Genomic DNA, 14,481 nt, shown 5'->3' on the forward strand with positions numbered 1-14,481 from the left:
GCTGGAAGCCTTTTCTGAGGAAAGGTCATCAATAACTAAATCCTGGAAAACCCCTTTAAAGCGCTGCCTCTGATGGACAAAGTCTGTATGAGGACGAGCGGTGTCAGTAACGATTGCTTGTCCCCATACAGTGGAGGGGATCGCTGCAAGTAAATGCAGCTTTCTTCCTCCACTGACGAGCAGGCAGTTATCGGGAAGGAATCATCTGCTCCATTGGGCCTTGTAAACCGGTTTTAATACTGCATCTTGTAAAACTTGGTAAACATCAAAAAATCCCTCTAGGCCTTCAGGAAACATAGGCGCTTGAGTCGTCCTGGGGTCCTGAATGACAACTCTGCCTATGTATGCAGTGATGTACCCTCCTCTACTTGGCACAATATTAGGATCCGGTGAACTCAATGGGGGCTGGCATGTATAGGGCAGGACTTCAGTGTGTGACTGGTGAGGGTAGGACCCCTGAGACCTACAAGATTAGGCTGGTGGAAACCCCTTCAATGACATATGACTGTCCACGAATGCCCCTGACAACAACAGACGGGAAAGATCTAATCATCCGTCCTCCTTCCATCGTGTTCTTTACCTTATTGTCACCCGCTGCCTCGGGATCAGCTGCAGGCACGCCGCCGACCTCATCATTCATTTCATTCTCATGAAAGGCCTTCACAGATGCCTGCACTAGGTCCTCCACACCGAGCACCTGGACACCGTGGGCTGAAGACAGACAATACAAGCCTGGTTGAAGGAGTTGTCCAGGATTGGAAAAAGCAAGCAGCCATGTTTTTCTCGTCCCACACAACCCCTTGAATAGACACCTCTAGGGTTGGACAACATCAAATTTTTATCGACTCCTGTTTTGAGCGACTATTCAATTAAGGAATTGTTTTGCTGGCAATCCCTTGCCATCCGTGTTTGGTCTTTGATTTTCACGGACCGTTGGTAGGAGATGCTCTGGAAATTAATTTTCAGCCGAGCAGTGTCCATAGAATACGGATAACACACGGAGGCCAAAAACCAAACACACTGACCAGACACGGATCCTTCATGAGTGAACCACTGACCATCTTGTCACGGATGTCAACACAGACACGGACGTCCCCGCCTGCCATTGGCTGATCCCTTCCCGACACCGGATGTGTTCATCCGCGCACAGGGAGAAGCAGCGGTGGCGGTGCGGGGAGCCAGGTAAGCATATTCATTGTGAGGGGTCCAGCACATGGGGGCGCATTGTATAGTCTTGGATAACCCCTTTAACTGTAAGGCTGGGTTCAGACCTGAGCGTTTTACAGCGCGTACGAACGCGCTGTAAAACGCCCTACGCCTCAAGAAGTACAGGAGCTTCTTTGGGGCGTATTGTCGCGCGTTCCCACCCATAGACTTTAGCGGGAACGCGCCTAAATGGGCGTTTGCTTGTTTCCGCCCATTAAAAACGCCCGATACAAACACCCGATAAAAACGCCTGTAAAAAGCGAATACGCTCAGGTCTGAACCCAGCCTTAGGGTCCATTCACACGTCTGCAAAATGGGTCCGCATCCGTTCCGCAATTTTGCGGAACAGGTGCCGAAACCATTCAGGGCCGGAATGTGCTGTCCGCATCCGCACTTACGTTCCGCAAAAAAAAATAGAACATGTCCTATGCTTGTCCGCAATTGCGGACAAGAAAAGGCATTTTCTATGAGAGTGCCGGCGATGTGCGGAACGCACCTTGCCAGTGTCCGTGTTTTGCGAATCCGCAAAACACATACGGACGCGTGAATGGACCCTAAGGGTCTGTGCACTAATGCAGTACCACTATGTGCCATACTAATAAGGACACGGTCACGAACGACAAAATCAAGAGACATGCCCAAATATCACATGCACTTTAGTTGCTGCCTTTGAACCGGCTCGGCTCTGCTTGGCAGCAGCCGCCTGACGTTGGTTGCTACAGTGAAGTTTACTGAAATTCCTTTCTAGGTCAGCGTTTTCCGTTTACTATGTACTGGTGACATGTAATATGTCCTGTGATCTGTGTTTTCCCTTCCCAGGTGGGTATATTCATTAAACTTGCTTAAAGGAATTGTGCAGCCAGTAATACTGATGACCTATCCTCAGGGTAGGTCATAAATATCGGATCGGCCGATCATCAACATTGCTGGCTGCACAACCCCTTTAAATTTAGAAAGTCACGTAAATAATCTGTGAACATCCTGCGCATAATCAGAACTTGCAAAGCAGCAGGACTGTGTCATGGGACAGATGCTGAAGGATCGTGCTTCAGTGCCCTGTTCACAAGTGTGCGCCAAATGCCTATTCTAGTCCACAAAACAGACAAGAACAGGACATGTTCTATCATTTGCGGAATGGCCGCAAGGATGTGAACATTGGCTGGGTGGCCCCGTAGAAATGAAAGGGTCCACGCCCGAACCGTCAAAAAGGCGGATTGGACGCGGACAAAAAAAAATCTGTTCCGATGATCTATCCTAAGGAAAAGTCATCAGTATATAAAACCTTGAAAACCCTCTAAGCCAGGGATGCCCGACCTGCAGCCCTCCAGCTGTTGCAAAACTACAACTCTCAGCATGCCCTGACCGCCTACAGCTATCCCAGCATGTTGGGAATTGTAGTTTTGCCACAGCTGGAGGGCCGAAGATTGGGCATCCTAGCTCTAAGCCATACATAAACCCAGACTTATCTTTGCTGCACCTGCCAGGTCTGCATGTAGGCATGTGTCACCTTAACGGGACGGGTGCCTTAACGGGTGCCGACCCATAAACCGTACAAGAAACGGTCACCAGACAGTCTGAATATAGCAGAAGATGGAGCGGTACCTTGGGCTAAATGCTCCAGGCAGGTGCTCTTTCCCGAATATATATTTCCAAGGACGCAGCCTTTAATGGGGAATGGAGGGAATGCAGGCGGCGCTGATGGCGCTGGGGGCGGATGGACGATATCCTTCAGTCTGTGAACCACGTGGCCCAGAACGTTGTTATTGGGGGCAGGTTTTATCGCCCCGGTATCAGACGATATCCACTCTCCGGTCATGGTCTGTAAAAGGAGAGAGAGAGAGAAAACGTCAGACAGCGCGGAGATACGTCCCCGCGACACCAGCATATGGGCATGGCTGCCCGGACGCCACCGAGCACCGCACCAGCGGAAGGTCAGAGCGTCGCTGTTAATGGCTGTGCTGTGGGTGCTGTTATATACAGGGACCGCAGGATGGCAAAGTGCCGCCCTGCCAATGTGTATCACCATAAGAAGCCATGCACTGCACGGGGCCCGTGACCGCTACACGGAATAGCACCTTTAAACAGGGCAGCCTTTTTCAATAAATTTGAAGGTCACAGGTTCGCACGGTTTTTCGGCTGCGCTGCACCCACCGCTACATGTGGTCGTACCCTCATAGACTCAAGTTTTATGAAACTGGACGACCCCAGTTTAGACCTTATGAAGGCCGAAGAATGGGGGTCCCCCACCTAGCGAATCACATGTAGCCGCCCTTGCCTTCCCAGGGAAAGCGGCTACTCGGTTTTCAGCAGCCATAAGAACTCTGCAACAGCTTCTGTTTAAAGGGGTACTCCCACCTTCTAAGGTCACGTAATTAATAGTAAATGCCATTACGGGGCTCCGACCTCCAGGGAGCTGCGGCAGAGCGGTCCCTTCGGGGTTCCTCCGCACATACTGTCTCGCAGCATAGTTTTATTATCTTTTTCTATCACTTCCCGGCCCCACAAACAGCCGGCGGACCGCGAGGTGAGTCATTTTTACCTTTTATATAGGTCATATGGTCTGTGGAATCCACGACTCTGAGGTGAAACTAATGTCAGCATATTTCACCAGAAGCAGAAAGCTGAAGTAAAGATGGAGCGGCGTAAAGACGATAAGAACGTCCTCCATTTTAACCATTTCATTTCTATGGAGGACCACCAAAAACTAGGAAATAGAGGGAACATTCTGAGTATCACCTTAGCCTCAGCCATTGGGCTACATTCACACAACCGTAGTGTTTTGTGGATCTGCAATACACGGATACTGGCCCGTGTGCGTTCCACGATCTGCGGACCGCACATGGATGCCATTATCATAGAAAACGCCTATACTTGTCCGCAATTGCTCTATATTTTTTGCGGGGCAGCAGAACGGAACTACGGAGGCGGACAGGACGCGCTGTGGTGTCCGCATGTTTTGCGGTCCCATTGAAATGCTGAATGGATGTGGACTCATTCATACGGTCGTCTGAATCGGCCCTTAAAGGGGTTGTCCAGGTGTATAACATCCAGCCCCTAGCCATGCAGTCTGCCATTACCACCGTTGTATAACATCCAGCCCCTAGCCATGCAGTCTGCCATTACCACAGGTGTATAACATCCAGCCCCTCGCCATGCAGTCTGCCATTACCACAGGTGTATAACATCCAGCCCCTCGCCATGCAGTCTGCCATTATCACAGGTGTATAACATCCAGCCCCTAGCCATGCAGTCTGCCATTACCACAATTGTATAACATCCAGCCCCTAGCCATGCAGTCTGCTATTACCACAGGTGTATAACATCCAGCCCCTAGCCATGCAGTCTGCCATTACCACAGGTGTATAACATCCAGCCCCTAGCCATGCAGTCTGCCATTATCACAGGTGTATAAAATCCAGCCCACAGCCATGCAGTCTGCCATTACCACAGGTGTATAACATCCAGCCCCTAGCCATTCAGTCTGCCATTACCACAGGTGTATAACATCCAGCCCTCCCTCACCATGCAGTCTGCCATTACCACAGGTGTATAACATCCAGCCCCTAGCCATGCAGTCTGCCATTACCACAGATGTATAACATCCAGCCCCTCGCCTTGTAGTCTGTCATTAACACAGGTGTATAACATCCAGCCCCTCGCCTTGTAGTCTGTCATTACCACAGGTGTATAACATCCAGCCCCTCGCCATGCAGTCTTCCATTACCACAGGTGTATAACATCCAGCCCCTCGCCTTGTAGTCTGTCATTACCATAGATGTGTAACATACAGCCCCTCGCCTTGCAGTCTGCCATTAGCACAGGTGTATAACATCTAGCCCACCCTCAACATGCAGTCTGCCATTACCACAGGTGTATAACATCCAGATCCTAGCCATGCAGTCTGCCATTACCACCGTTGTATAACATCCAGCCCTCCCTCACCATCCAGTCTGCCATTACCACCGTTGTATAACATCCAGCCCTCCCTCACCATCCAGTCTGCCATTACCACCGTTGTATAACATCCAGCCCTTCCTCACCATCCAGTCTGCCATTACCACAAGTGTATAACATCCAGCCCCTAGCCATGCAGTTTGCCTTTACCACAGGTGTATAACATCCAGCCCACAGCCATGCAGTCTGCCATTACCACAGGTGTATAACATCCAGCCCTCCCTCACCATCCAGTCCGCCATTACCACCGTTGTATAACATCCAGCCCCTCGCCTTATAGTCTGCCATTACCACAGGTGTATAACATCCAGCCCTCCCTCACCATCCAGTCCGCCATTACCACCGTTGTATAACATCCAGCCCCTAGCCATGCAGTTTGCCTTTACCACAGGTGTATAACATCTAGCCCACAGCCATGCAGTCTTTCTTTACTGACATTTGTGAAATAATGGCTCATTCTAAAGAGCTGACTGGATCCTGTAACAGGATGCCATCGCTGCCACAAGTTACCTCCTGAAATGTCTTCCCTCCTAGATATTCCACCATCACATGTGAGTGGCATTATTGTAAAGTGGAAGGAACCACAGCCACAAAGTGGAGGCCACATAAAGTTACAGAGTGGGGTCCCGAGTGCTGAGGAGCATAGTGAATAAAATTCACCAACGCTCTGCTGACTCCATAACTGCAGAGTCCAAACCTCCTCTGGTATTAACATCACCACAAAAACTTCAGAACTTCACGGGAGAGCAACTGCATGCAAGTCTGGCATCATCAAGCACAATGCCAGGCGTCAGATGGAGGGGTGTAAAGCACATCACTACTGGACTGTGGAGGAGTTGGAACGTCTTCTGTGGAGTGATGGATCATTTCTATCATGTGGTCTGATGGACGAGTCTTATGAATTCCAGGAGAACGTTACCATCCTGACTACATTGTACCAGCTGTAAAGTCTGGTGGAGGAGGGATAATGCTATGGGGGGTTTACCAGGGGTTGGCCTTAGACCCTTAGTTCCAATGAAGGGAAATCTTCAGCAGACCAAGACATTGTGGACAATTGTATGCTTCCAATTTCGAGGGAACTGTTTGGGTGAAGTCCTTGTTCTGCTCCAGCATGATCTAGAGAAATGAGCACCCTCCGAAACCTTCCCAGAAGAGTAAAGGGGGAACCAACTCCATATTAATGCCCATGAATGTAGAATAGAAGGTCAGAAAAGCTCCTGGAGTGTCCCAATACTTTCCTCTATTTAGTGTTTGTCTCTCCTGCATTTTGCTACATGTGTGTTGAGAAGGTAGGTGACTGGAAAGTGATTCTTCTCTGTTTGGCATTCTATATTTGAATTATAACACTTCGAAGATAATAAGAGGCAACGGTTAAAAAGTTGTCATAGATTCTAAAATTGTGCAGCTGATGTAAACTTCAGATCTGCTCACTTGCAAGGACGCCTCATCATACACATGTTCTGCAGGAGGATGAAAGGCTTATACTTCAGGTAGCAGGCGTGTAATTAACTCCAGCCTACCTAAAATACTGCTGTTACTTCCTCCGTAGATAAGGGTGCAGGCACCTAGTGTCAGGAAGTGGCTCAAAGGCGTAATTATTGTGGTGAATCTTCCCCAAACACGACAGGAAATATATAATAAATTCAAGTGTTTTGTGAAAAATACAAACAATTCATTCATTTTCTTCTACATAAGAAATATTATATAAAAGGATGAAGAATGTCCATCAAGAAGAACCTAAAATCCTTAGGAAGGCAAAAACCCTGCATCAAAAATTCCTCCCCAACACTACAATAGATTCACGATCCATTCATGCTCATTCAACAGATCAAAACGCACATCGTCCAGAAAGTTCCATAATCTCACTGCTCTGACAGTAGAGACTCCATATTGTGACTGCTCTGACAGTAGAGACTCCATAGTGTGACTGCTCTGACAGTACAGACTCCATAGTGTAACTGCTCTGACAGTAGAGACTCCATAGTGTGACTGCTGTGACAGTAGAGACTCCATAGTGTGACTGCTCTGACAGTACAGACTCCATAGTGTGACTGCTCTGACAGTACAGACTCCATAGTGTGACTGCTCTGACAGTAGAGACTCCATAGTGTGACTGCTGTGACAGTAGAGACTCCATAGTGTGACTGCTCTGACAGTAGAGACTCCATAGTGTAACTGCTCTGACAGTAGAGACTCCATAGTGTGACTGCTGTGACAGTAGAGACTCCATAGTGTGACTGCTCTGACAGTAGAGACTCCATAGTGTGACTGCTCTGACAGTAGAGACTCCATAGTGTGACTGCTCTGACAGTACAGACTCCATAGTGTGACTGCTCTGACAGTACAGACTCCATAGTGTGACTGCTCTGACAGTACAGACTCCATAGTGTGACTGCTCTGACAGTAGAGACTCCATAGTGTGACTGCTCTGACAATAGAGACTCCATAGTGTGACTGCTCTCACAGTAGAGACTCCATAGTGTGACTGCTCTGACAGTACAGACTCCATAGTGTGACTGCTCTCACAGTAGAGACTCCATAGTGTGACTGCTCTGACAGTAGAGACTCCATAGTGTGACTGCTCTGACAGTACAGACTCCATAGTGTGACTGCTCTCACAGTAGAGACTCCATAGTGTGACTGCTCTGACAGTAGAGACTTCATAGTGTGACTGCTCTGACAGTAGAGACTCCATAGTGTGACTGCTCTGACAGTACAGACTTCATAGTGTGACTGCTCTCACAGTAGAGACTCCATAGTGTGACTGCTCTCACAGTAGAGACTCCATAGTGTGACTGCTCTGACAGTACAGACTCCATAGTGTGACTGCTCTGACAGTAGAGACTCCATATTGTGACTGCTCTGACAGTAGAGACTCCATAGTGTGACTGCTCTGACAGTACAGACTCCATAGTGTGACTGCTCTGACAGTAGAGACTCCATAGTGTGACTGCTCTGACAGTAGAGACTCCATATTGTGACTGCTCTCACAGTAGAGACTCCATAGTGTGACTGCTCTCACAGTAGAGACTCCATAGTGTGACTGCTCTGACAGTACAGACTCCATAGTGTGACTGCTCTGACAGTAGAGACTCCATATTGTGACTGCTCTGACAGTAGAGACTCCATAGTGTGACTGCTCTGACAGTAGAGACTCCATAGTGTGACAGCTCTGACAGTAGAGAATCCATAGTGTGACTGCTCTGACATTAGAGACTCCATAGTGTGACTGCTCTGACAGTAGAGACTCCATAGTGTGACTGCTCTGACAGTAGAGACTCCATAGTGTGACTGCTCTGACAGTAGAGACTCCATAGTGTGACTGCTCTGACAGTAGAGACTCCATAGTGTGACTGCTCTGCCAGTAAAGACTCCATAGTGTGACTGCTCTGACAGTACAGACTCCATAGTGTGACTGCTCTGACATTAGAGACTCCATAGTGTGACTGCTCTGACATTAGAGACTCCATAGTGTGACTGCTCTGATAGTAGAGACTCCATAGTGTGACTGCTCTGACAGTAGAGACTCCATAGTGTGACTGCTCTGACAGTATAGACTCCATATTGTGACTGCTCTGACATTAGAGACTCCATAGTGTGACTGCTCTCACAGTAGAGACTCCATAGAGTGACTGTTCTTACAGTAGACTCCATAGAGTGACTGTTCTTACAGTAGAGAGCTCTATAGTATGACTTCACTTACATTATAGAGCTCCATAGTCTGACTGCTCTTACAGTAGAGACTCCACAGTGTGACTGCTGTTACAGTAAAGAGATCCATAGTCTCACAGCTTTTACTGTAAAGAATTATTTTCTGTGATTTAGAAACCGTTCCTCTAGACTTAGTGGATGCCCCCTTACCATAGTCATAGACATACTGTAAGTACAATGCATTCGGAAAGTCTTCAGACCCTTTCACTTTTCTCACATTTTGTTACGTTCCTCCTTGTGCCCCTCATTCTGCACTCCGTCCTCCATAATGAGAAAGTGAGAACAGAATGTCCGAAATCTTTACTAATTTACTGAAAAGGAAAAACTGCAATCCTGCACTGACATAAGTATTCACAGCCTTTACTCAGGACTTAGTTGAAGCCCCTGTGGCAGTGATCAAAGCCTTCTGTTGTCTTGGGAATGATACCAAGAGGTTTGCACATGGATTTGGGGATTTTCCACCATTCTTCTCTGCAGATCCTCTCCAGCTCTGTCAGGTTGGATGGGGATGTCAGTGGACAGACATTTTTAGGTCTCTCCAGAGATGTTCCATTAGGTTCAGGTCAGGGCTCTGACTGGGCCACTCAAGGACATTCCCAGTTTTGTCCCTAAGCCGCTCCTGTGTTGTCCTGGCTGTGTGCTCTGGGTCATTGTCTTGTTGGAAGGTGAACCTTCGGCCCAGTCTGAGGTCTAGAGCTCTGGATCAGGTTATCATTAAGAATATCTCTGTACTTAGCTCGATTCAGTTTTCCCTTCACCCTGACCAGTCTCCCTGTTCTCCCACCACGCTGCCACCACCATGCTTCACTGTAGGGATGGTATTGGGCAGGTGATGAGCAGTGCCTGGTTTCGACCAGACATGACACTTAGAACTGAGGCCAAAAAGTTCAGTCTTGGTTTCATCAGACCAGAGAATCTTGTTTCTCACAGTCTGAGACTCCTTTAGGTGCTTTTTTGCAAACTCCAGGCGACTTTCATGTATCTTTTACTGAGGAGAGGCTTCTTTCTGGCCATAAAGCCCAGAATGTTGGATGCTGCAGTGATGGTTGGAGCTCAGCCAGAGTGACCATTAGGTTCTTTCTTGGTCACCTCTCTTACCAAGGCATTTCTCACCTGATTACTTAGTTTGGTGGGGAGGCCAGCTGTAGGAAGAGTCCAGGTTGTTCCAAACCTCTTCCATTTAAGAATTATGGAGGTCATTGTGCTCTTGGGAACTTTCAGGGCAGCAGACATTTTTGTCCCCTTCTTTAGATCTGTGCCTCCAAACAATCCTGTCTCTGAGGTCTACAGGCAGTTCTTTCCTGCTCATGACTTATTTATTTTAGTACATGGAGCAACATAACAAAATGTGAAAAAAGTGAAAGGGTCTGAAGACTTTCCGAGTGCACTCTATATACGTCTTTACTCACAACTGATATATTTGTACACAGTTATTAGCAGCTTAAAAGTCTTCTAAACGTCCCTCAAGTTATCTCATGTTTCTTGTATTAGAATAGCCTCATTACATTGGTCCACTTTTCCTCCGTAGCTTCCCCAGTTTCATGTTGTCTATCTTATGTAATGGTGCCCAGACCTACACATGACTGCCCTCTGTCTACAGTATGATAGCACAGCTATGTTCTCATCATCTGTGTCTATGCCCCTTTTTTGCATCTCATGATCCGACTTGGCAGCAGCTTCCTGGCATTGGTTGCTAAAGTTAGGTTTGTTGTCCACCAGTACGTTCAAGTGTCTTTCAATGGCAGCTTTACCAACACAAAGGTCATATTGAAAATGTATCTGTTAATTGACACAATTCTATGTATGGATACGTCACAATTTCTGGAAATGTATAATGTTAGCAGTCTAGAAACAGTGATCAGTGACCGAGCTGTATCTCCACTGTGTATCTTTAACATGGCTGACATCAAGTGAATTAAAAAGGACAGGTCTGCACCACAAACCTCAGAGCTCAGGGGGTACACGGTTAAGCTGGCCTGATGATCACAGCAGGTCCATACACTTCTCCTGCAGCAGCTATTAAGATACATGGAGGAACCTGCTGCTGACCTTACACTTCTTCTGCAACAGACATTCAAATACATGGAGGAACCTGCTGCTGACCACACACTTCTACTGAAACGGCCAAATACATCGAGGAACCTGCTGCTGACCTTACAATTCTCCTGCAGCAGCCATTCAAATACATGGAGGAACCTGCTGCTGACCTTACAATTCTCCTTCAGCAGCCATTCAAATACATGGAGGAACCTGCTGCAGACCTTACACGTCTCCCGCAGCAGCCATTTAAATACATGGAGGAACCTGCTGCTGACCATACACTTCTCCTGAAACGGCCATTCAAACACACAGAGGAACCTGCTGCTGACCGAACACTTCTCCTGCAACAGCCATTCAAATACATGGAGGAACCTGCTGCTGACCATACTCTTCTCCTGCAAGAGCCATTCAAATACATAGAGGAACCTTCTGCTGGCCTTACACTTCTCCTGGCCTTACACTTCTCTTGCAGCAGCCAAATACATGGAGGAACCTGCTGCTGACCATACACTTCTCCTGCAGCACCCAAATACATGGAGGAACCTGCTGCTGACCATACACTTCTTCTGCTGCCATTCAAATACACGGAGGAACCTGCTGCTGACCATACACTTCTCCTGCAGCAGCCATTGAAATAAATAGAGGAACCTGCTGCTGACCATATGCTTCTCCTGTGGCAGCCAAATACACAGAGGAACCTGCTGCTGACCATACACTTCTCCTGTAGCAGACATTTAAATACATAGAGAAACCTGCTGCTGACCATATGCTTCTCCTGTAGGAGCTATTCAAATACATAGAGGAACCTGCTGCTGACCATACACTTCTCCTGCAGCCATTCAAATACATGGAGGAAACTGCTGCTGACCAAACCGTTCTCCAGCAGAAGCCATTCAAACACATGGAGGAACCTGCTGCTGACCTTACACATCTCCCGCAGAAGCCATTCAAATACATGGACAAGACATGGAATGGATTTTGTTTTGTAAGTTAACCCCTTTAAGACATGATTTTAGTATCATCTTTCAAAAATTCTTTCTTTTTTAATAAACATTTAAGTTAAAGGGCCTCTGTCACCTGGACGAAGCTATCAGCTTCAGTACTACATGAGTAGTACAGTAGATATGGAGTCCGGATCACTTCTTATTCTCATACCACTCGTTCTCCTGCTGTGGGACACACATAATGTAGAGGACCTCCTGAGTGCTGGTCTTAGTCCCCACCCCCCCACCCCGTGCTGCAGTTAGATTCATCTAATTTATGACGCGCGCCTCATCATATAATTGGCGCATCTGTGGCAGTCCATGCGCCTGATGTAAGAACTAGTTTTTAGCTAACATTTGCGGTTAGTAAATTTGCCGGGGCTGAGACACTCCTCTGTCATGCCCAACTGGCGAACATGGAGTAAAACCAGCTGTGCGACAATATTTTGTCGCACAGCCAGTTAGAAAAGGGGAATTGCGACTATTTTACGCCTAAAAATAATTGTAAGTCCCTTAGTAAATGTCCACCAATGTATTTCAGCTGATATTTGCCAGCACACAGAAGGGGAACAGGATGGGGGGGATAGGAGAATAAAAAGTAGGAATCTGGACTCACTGTCTGCAGTACTGTTCATGTAGCACTGCAGTTAAAGGGATAAATCCAACTCCCTTTAAGAAATAGTGCTACTACTAGAGTAGATTTAGATCAGTTTCTACGCCTAAAACAGTCGTAGAAAATGATAAATGAGACAGGGCGGCCGGCCCCCTTCCCCATCCGCGCCCCCTTTTTTAAACCTGGCGTGATAGGGGAAAAGTCGCAGATTCGGCCGCAAATCCCCTTTGCGACCGAATCTGCGACAGATATATGCCAAGATTCCTCCTTTTGGAATATAGCTCTACCTGCTGTTTGTTCTTTCCTTATTTTTTTTTTGTCCTTCTCACTGAGCTGGTCGCACGTGCTCAGTTAAAATTTTCAACTGTCACCAGTCATATGTACTGTTAGAAGCTGTGGCAGTTACAGGGAGTGAGATGCAGCAGAAAGGACATGTCCCCTGAACTGCCAGGCTGAAGATAATCTAGCAAATCAATTGGAGCAGTGAATATGAAATCTCTGGACCAATGTGAGGTACAGGGCTGGTTCTAGCTTTGTTAGAAAGAGATGGTCATGTACTATACCAGTGGTGCCCAACCATTTTTTGTCCGAGGGCTGCACTAGACATGGTATACATTTTGCGGGCCAGGACCAGGTAGCTTTGCCAGAAAGAAATGCAAACACTGTAAGGGGGCGTGTGTGAGCATTACTACTGTGAAGAGGCAAATATCTGGGCATTTTTTCTGAGAAGAGGCACATCTGGGCATTTTTACTGGAGAGGGGGCGCATCTGGGCATTTTTACCATGAAGGGGGAACATGTGAGCATTACCACTGTGAAGGGGGCACATCTGGTCAATACCACTGTGAAGGGGGCACATCTGGTCATTACCACTGTGAAGGGAGCATGTGAGCATTACTGTGAAGGGGGCACATATCTGGGCTAAGCAAGACTAAGGAGTGGAATATAACAATATTAATGGCTAACGGCAAATGGCGTAACGGGAAAAAATATAAAAACAGCCAATTTGCCATTTTTGGTCACTTCAACTACCCAATATTTTTTTTTTGAAAAAGTGATCAAAAAGTCGCACACACTTCAAATTGGTATCACTGAAAAGAACAGATCGTCCTGCAAAAAATGAGGAGGGTCCTGAGGAGCAACCCAGGCGGCTCACATAGGCACCAGAAATAGTGATCACATATTAAGAAATAGGCTCAGGTGCAATCACTTCCACCACTACCACACCTTGCCACTCACATCCACCATAGACCTCCTGCTCCCATCTGACTCGTCCTCACCTTCTCCTTCGACATGCTCTGATGCCTGGCTGAGAGTCCAGGGGGGGTCTGTACAGGCGGGTGTGTGGAGATGGGGTCTTCAGTCACCGCAAAACTAATAATAGTACTGCCCCACAGTATAATTAAGAATGGCGGCGCAGGCGCGTCTCTTCTGCAACTGTGCGCAAGCTCCGCCTTCGGTCACTGCATGGGCCGCATGACACAGCTGCAGGTAGGGCATCACTGTACTATACAATATCTGATCAGAATTTTTTACTTCCATCATGGCAAAACCCCTTTAAGGCAGCCATACGAATGAACAGTTCATTCCCAATAATTGCCTGCTTATCAGAGGAAGTAAGTGCTGTATTTCCATCCTTTGTATGGAGAATAGCCATTAGTACTGCATCGCTCAACCCCTGTCTTGTGACTTTTTAGACACTCATGGAAAAAAAAATTGTCACATAGGTGAATTTGCGACACGTTCGACACTTGGAAGTGTCCGGGATTTTGGCCCCTACAAATTAACCATCTTTTACACCGGGAAACAGGCACAAAAGAAGAGAGTTAAAGCTAATACAGTCAGGGGCTATAGTAGTTTTCACTCCAGGCGAGCCACGAGTGTAAAATGCTTTGTAAATGACCCCCACTATCTCTGGGCACCACTTTCCTTGATGATCTGCCGCCCAGAAACAATCATTCTGGTGTCTGTAGAG

The 14,481-nt window shown here is 47.3% G+C and overlaps 1 protein-coding gene across 1 annotated transcript in view; it reads right to left on the reverse strand.

Annotated features, from left to right (window-relative positions):
• The window catches only part of SPEF2 (sperm flagellar 2), a 166,412-nt gene that overhangs the window by 82,508 nt on the left and 69,423 nt on the right, over positions 1-14,481 (reverse strand). The window contains exons 11-12 of the mRNA XM_040420983.1: positions 2,809-3,025; positions 581-711 (exon numbers count right to left, since the gene is read on the reverse strand). Of these exons, the coding sequence (XP_040276917.1) occupies positions 581-711; positions 2,809-3,025 (348 nt within the window). The remainder of the gene's footprint in view (positions 1-580; positions 712-2,808; positions 3,026-14,481) is intronic.

This window comes from Bufo bufo, chromosome 2 (assembly GCF_905171765.1).
Source record: "Bufo bufo chromosome 2, aBufBuf1.1, whole genome shotgun sequence".
NCBI lineage: Eukaryota > Metazoa > Chordata > Amphibia > Anura > Bufonidae > Bufo > Bufo bufo.